General features: G+C 55.0%; 1 protein-coding gene and 1 non-coding gene across 2 annotated transcripts; both read left to right on the forward strand.

Annotated features, from left to right (window-relative positions):
• The first annotated feature begins 2,208 nt into the window (after positions 1-2,208).
• PIGM (phosphatidylinositol glycan anchor biosynthesis class M) lies at positions 2,209-6,207 on the forward strand. The gene has a single exon (XM_043567617.1). It carries the CDS (start codon positions 4,245-4,247, stop codon positions 5,517-5,519), a length of 1,275 nt encoding a protein of 424 aa, XP_043423552.1. The 5' UTR covers positions 2,209-4,244; the 3' UTR covers positions 5,520-6,207.
• LOC122476638 lies at positions 2,332-2,458 on the forward strand. The gene has a single exon (XR_006295561.1). It is a non-coding gene; the product is annotated as a small nucleolar RNA SNORA43 (small nucleolar RNA).
• Positions 6,208-6,567: the final 360 nt, after the last annotated feature.

Genomic DNA, 6,567 nt, shown 5'->3' on the forward strand with positions numbered 1-6,567 from the left:
TGAAAAGAATTAGGAATCGATCAAAAAGAAATGACAAAGCAGGAAATATAAGCAAGATCCATGCAAAAGAGTGACTGAATCGATCAGTATTCCAGCGGAAACCAGATGGTGCACTCCAAGGGCTAATATGGAGAGGACTCAGTGAAGGGATTTTTACAAAGGTGTGGGCAGGGCTAATAAACCAACAAGGGCTGGTGAGGCACCCAGGGACTCCGGACAGCAGGAAGCCTTTAGCAGTCTTAAACCTGCCCGGAAGGTTACTGGAACCTGGTGAGAGTTGGAGCCAAAGGGAGGGGGCTGGAGTAGCTCCAGTGGAAGTCAGGGTCTCAGGCAGCCGAACTCAGCCACTGCCAAAGATCTGCTAGTCCCCCCCACTGGCCTATTCTGATGGGGAGCCAGAGGGCAGGGAAGGCCGCATGACGCTGCCCAGAACAGGGCAGAAAAGATGGAGCGTAGACCTGGAAAGGTAATGAGAGCAAGACAGTATGATGACCAAGGTCAAGGCACCGGCCGAGGAGGCTAGCTAGGGACAAGCTACGCACTTGCGTGCTTTCCCTAGCCACGGGCTCTAAAAGGGTGAGAGCCTAGAGGCAGACAGTGAAAGGGGGAAGTGTTAAGTAATTGCTCAAGAGGTAATCCACACGTGAGCTTTGAAAAAATGGTAGCTCTTCCAGGAGGAGGTGACAAATAGAATCCCTAAGCCCAATGCCAAAAGCTCGGGATGGGCCCCTTCAAGCCTGTGGTTCTGTCCCACCTAGAAGCAAGGAACAGAAGTTGGACCTCCCCGTCCAATTTATTTGCCTGAACTCCAGTCCCTTCTTCAGTCCCTCAACTACTGTCTGTATCTCTGCCCTTTGACTGCAGTGCTCCAAGCTGAGTTTCTTTTGGTTAGCTGTTTCTTGTTTCCTTATCTGTCCAATATGGTGCCTCCCACCTATTAATAAATAAGCTCTAGAGGGTCAGATGGTTGGGGCCTTTCTGCCACACTACTAAACCAACTGCGCCAGAGGAACCCTGAGTTAATCCTCAGACATCCACCTCCCCTAACTTTCTGGGACTAAGCCTCACTTATGTACCACTGGCAGATGAGAAGAATCATCAGAGCAAGGATCACAGTGAGAGTAAATATGAGAACGATGCATACAAGAGACCAATGAGAGGAGGCAGAGAGGGAGATCAGAGTGCACCAGGAACATTTTATTTGCAGGTTAGCCACACGGTAGTTAGAAATGACCTGAGCCAGGGGTGGCTGGGTGGCTCGGTTAAGCGTCCGACTTTGGCTCAGGTCATGATCTCACGGCTCAGGAGTTGGAGCCCCACATCGGGCTCTGTGCTGACAGTGCAGAGCCTGGAGCCTGCTTTGGGTTCTGTGTCCCTCTCTGGCTCTGCCCCTCCCTGCTCAATCTCTCTCTCTCTCTCTCAAGAATCAATAAACATAAAAAAAAAAAAAAAAAAAAAAAGATCTGAGCCAGATAGAATTGCTTTTGCTTTCCAGCTCTGCCCTTAGGTCATGATGTGACTTAGGAAAAAATTACTTGACCTCCGTTAAGTCCTGCTTTCTTCCTTTGGGAAGGCAGGGTATCCGCCTTGCGCGGTTAAGTGTCGAGCACGATGCCTGACACACTGCAAACCAGGCCTCAACAAAGCCGGCTGTCTGAAGTCATCGTCACCACCATCACCAGCAGGGTGATGCGCTGTCCTTACAGACGCAGCCACGGTACCAAAGCGACAGTTAAAAGGAACTATCCACATAAGGCACGTCATTACACCGAGGCACACAAAAGGAGAAAAAGGTATCGGGATATAAGTATGGAGTGTTAATACGATTAATACGGTGCATCCACAGGATAAATGTAAATTGCGTGACGGATGAACGGGGCAAGGGAGAGCAGTCCTGGGAGCTGCACGCTGAGGCTGAATGGCCTCACCTACTCTGTAAAACCTGTAAGTCAATATCTGCCCGACATTTCTAATGTGCCTAACATGGCAGTCAATTATGAGTGACTGAAAAGAAACTAAGGATAAGATACCATCCCTAACCTCAGAAACCCAACAATCTCATTGAAAGCTTACGAACAGAACCTGAAATACATGAGGACATCCGGTGGTTCTGCAGACTAAGTGCAGTTGAGTGTCCAAGAAGGGAAAGAGCTAATGGGCTGGAGTCCCTGGTGAGAAATTCAGGGGAGCACGGTCGGGGGAGGGGGGGGCCGGGGAGGAAGGGGGCAGAGGCTGAGACAGGTGAAGGACATCAGAGAGAGAAAAGGGCTGGGAGCAGGGAGTCCTCCGAGGATGCCACCCTAGAGGGACTCTGGTCAGAGGACGATCCAGATTGCCCTGCAGGTGCCGGACCTGCTGTTCTGCCGCACCTGTGACGCTGGGGCAAAGAGGAAATGGCTGTTTCCACGCTCAGTGCTCGCAACAGTGAGCACTAAGCACGGTCTGTAGCCCCACGTGCCCCACAGCTGCCGCGGAGGCAGTTTTTATGTGTACGTGGCAGTGAGACCTACCTTTGGGCTTCTAGCTGGGAACGCCGAGCAAGGCACTAACCGCTTTGGTTTTCAGGTTCTTTGTCCATAAAAGGAGACTTGTCATGGGGGTTACAGGAGATGTGCAGACAGATGAGCATGTGACCGGCCTCTGGCACAACGGGACTGACCGGGAAGAGGGTCTCCCTCGTGGAAGCGCTCATTCCGTAGGTCTGTCTGGGGTAGGGCTCTCTGGAAGTCCGGGCAAGTGTGTTGTGTACCCCTGGCTGCTATGAGTGGCCTGTGTCCTGCCGTTGCTCCCTGCGGGGGCTTCCAGGCCCTGTGCCCACACACCCTGCTCTAAGGACACTTGAGACAAACAGAGAACTCTTAGCTGAACAGGAGGCAGGCTGGGAAGGAGAGAGACAGCAGAGGGCCACACCTGGCTTTGTCCTGCCAAGGAGACATGATGGGGCGACGGGCAGCCAGCAGTGGGCTAACTCTAACCCTATAAGCAGCCCTCTAAACCAGGGCACTGGAGAGTGGAGAGGGGTTGGTTTTGGTAACCCCACTGCGGGTAGCGGGTGTGACGACGGCTAAAAAAATAAAAATTTTAGATTAAAAAAAAAAAAAAAAAGAGGAACGTCCAAAATCAATCCAGCTTGTACAGAATGCCTACTACCAGCCTGCTAATGTGTTAGGCGCTGAGGCACAGAAAAAGAACAAGATAGTCTCTGTTCTCAAAGAACTCAAGGCGTCCCGACGGAAAACGAGGGAAGCGGGACGAACAAAAACTCGGGTATCACAAGGCAGTGCGACAAATGCTGTTAACAGAGACTGCTCATTCCATATGAGAGGGCCGGAGCACCGGGGATGGCAGGCACCGGCCAGGGCTTAGGTTAGCAGGCAGGGTCTCGTGCGGGAACGACCTAGAGCTTAGAGGCCCCTGCACCCCAGTCCGTCCACCCTCGGCGGAGAGGAGGCAACTACGTCACACTGCGGATGAAACCATAATCTGAGAGCCAGGACGTGCTTTTTAAGGCCGGAAGGGTCGAATTGCTGGCTGGGGACGGGAAGGCCACCTTGACACAAGGAAGGGCCAACTCCGCAGGGGCGAGACCCGGGGACACCTTCCCCGCTCCCTCCCACCCAGGGCTGCCGGACAAAACAGCAGCGGTCCAGTTCGGTTCCAGTCCGGGCACACGAGGCATAGTTTCAACATATAGGCGCGTCCCGAGTACTCACGGGGCACGCACGCTGGGCCCGGCCCACACGCCCCGGTTCCCGGCGGGCTGGCGGAGGGACGCCCGGCAAGCGATCGCGGGTCATCTTCCCTTCATCCGCGGGTCTCCGGCCCGGGGGACGCGGCCCGAAGTTCGTCCCGTCCCAGGCTCCGTCTCCGCTGACCGGAGATGCGGCGGGGGAACAGGCGGCACGCGCAGAGCTAAGCCGCCGCGACTCCGGGACCACGCCGGCCGCCCTCCGGGAGCCAGGGCACCACGCCTCCCTCAAGGACCGGAAGTCCCGCCCCCGCCGAGGGAAGGCGCGGCAGCGACACAGCCAATCCAGAGGAAGGCACGCTCGGCAGGGCCACTGAGAGCGCGGCGCGGCGCCTCCGACCGGAAGCGGGGCGGGGGCGGGGCCTCCTGCCGGAAGCGACCGCCCGGCCGAGGTTTCGGTTGGCGGCCGGCGGGTGGGAGATTCGCCCGCGAGCGAAGGGCGGGCGTTCGAAGGCAGCTCGGCGCCGGGGCTGAGCGGCTGAGGCGCCGCGCGGTCATGGGCCCCACCAAGCCCTGGGGAGAGTGGTTCCTGGGCCTGCGGGTGCCGCCCGCCGGCGTCTTCGGGGTGGCCTTCCTCGCCCGGGTGGCCCTGGTTTTCTACGGCGTCTTCCAGGACCGGACGCTGCTCGTGCGGTACACGGACGTCGACTACCGGGTGTTCACGGACGCCGCGCGCTTCGTCACCGAGGGGCGCTCCCCGTACCTGCGGGCCACGTACCGCTACACCCCGCTGCTGGGCTGGCTGCTCACGCCCAACGTGTACCTGTGCGAGCTCTTCGGGAAGTTTCTGTTCATCAGCTGCGACCTGCTCACCGCCTTCCTCCTCTACCGCCTGCTGCTCTTCAAGGGGCTGGGCCGGCGCCGGGCTTGCGGCTACTGTGTCTTCTGGCTCCTTAACCCGCTGCCCATGGCGGTGTCCAGCCGCGGCAACGCCGACTCGATGGTCGCGGCGCTGGTGCTGGCGACGCTGTACCTGCTCGCGAGGAGGCAGGTGGCGTGCGCCGCGGTGTCGTACGGCCTCGCCGTGCACATGAAGATGTACCCGGTGACCTACATCCTGCCCATCGCCCTGCACTTGCTCCCGGAGCGCGGCGGCCACCCCGGCGACCCCGGCCGGCCCCGCTGCCCCTTCCAGGCCCGCCTGTACGAATTCGTCCAGAGGCTGTGCAGTCGGGCCGTGCTGCTCTTCGTCGCCGTCGCCGGGCTCACGTTTTTCGCCCTGAGCTTCGGCTTCTACCAGAAATACGGCTGGGAGTTTCTGGAGCACACCTACCTGTACCACCTGACGAGGCGGGACATCCGGCACAACTTCTCGCCCTACTTCTACGTGCTGTACTTGACCGCGGAGAGCCCGTGGAGCTTCTCCCTGGGCCTCGCCGCCTTCCTGCCGCAGTTCCTCCTGCTGTCGGCCGTGTCGTTCGCCTACTACAGGGACCTCGTCTTCTGCTGTTTCCTGCACACGGCCATCTTCGTGACTTTTAACAAAGTCTGCACCTCCCAGTACTTTCTTTGGTACCTCTGCCTGCTGCCCCTGGTGATGCCGCTGGTGAGGATGCGGTGGAAACGCGCCGTGGTTCTCCTGATGCTGTGGTTCGTCGGGCAGGCCCTCTGGCTGGCTCCCGCGTACCTCCTGGAGTTTCAGGGAAAGAACACCTTTCTGTTTATCTGGTTAGCTGGTTTGTTCTTCCTTCTTATCAACTGTTCCATCCTAATTCAAATTATTTCCCATTACAAGCAGGAACCCCTGGCGGAGAGAATCAAATATGACTAATTCGGGCTCCCGTTCTTGGGCCACTCCTAGTACATTCTGATGGTGCCGAGTGGGCCAGAAGAGAGCCTTGGAGACATTTTTGAACATCCTGTGCACGCTGGTGAAAGTTCAGTTGGGAGCATGAGTCCCGGCCCCAAGGGAGATTAAAACGAATGGTTGCCTTGTATATAAAGGGGACTCAATAATTGAGGTCCACCTCTAGGAAATCTTAGGCCTCATTCATCGGGAACACGATGGGAAGGAAAGGTTACTTGTTTCAACACCGAAAGGCTGATGAAACTATCAGATGCCAAAAGGTTTTTGAAGAAAAATAGAGGAATGTAGTCAGTCCCGGGGTCTAAGCCAGTATTCGAACCAGCTACACTATGCTGCAGAGTCTAAAGCTGTCTTTTTCAACCCCCCACTTTTTCTTTTGAAAGCTTTCCCAATAGCTGTGAAAACTCACGGAATTTTCCTAAAGTACAGCTTTTAGATGTCAAGTGGTAAATATTAACTCTTGTGCTTAGGTTGGGAAAGTTCATTCTGTATTAAAAGTGGGGGCTTAGAAAAGAGCCCAAAGAATTTAAACTGTAATCATGTTTCATGTATCTGTTTCATTACTTAGTTTTTCAGCACTTAGTCTCATGGTATTACACTACCATTTGGTTTTATGCAGAAAGGATTAAATTAAAATTCACCCATCTTTAAACTGAAGTCATTACGTTATTTTAAAATAGCATCTTGCTTTTGATGTTTGACGTCCACAAACTATTAAGGACATTTTAGTGTTCTTTTATACCCCTTTGTTTTTAATTTTCTGATTGCTTTTTTTTTTTCTAGTTTTCATTTTTTTTTAATGTTTATTTATTTCTGAGAGACAGAGAGACACAACGCTAGCAGGGGAGGGGCAGAGAGAGAGGGAGACACAGAATCCGAAGCAGGCTCCAGACTCTGAGCTGTCAGCACAGAGCCCTACTTGGGGCTCGAACCCATGAACCGTGAGATCATGACCTGAGCCGAAGTTGGACACTTAACCTGACTGAGCCCCCCGGGCGCCCCTAATTTTCTG

The sequence above is a fragment of the Prionailurus bengalensis genome, chromosome E4, assembly GCF_016509475.1.
Source record: "Prionailurus bengalensis isolate Pbe53 chromosome E4, Fcat_Pben_1.1_paternal_pri, whole genome shotgun sequence".
Lineage (NCBI taxonomy): Eukaryota > Metazoa > Chordata > Mammalia > Carnivora > Felidae > Prionailurus > Prionailurus bengalensis.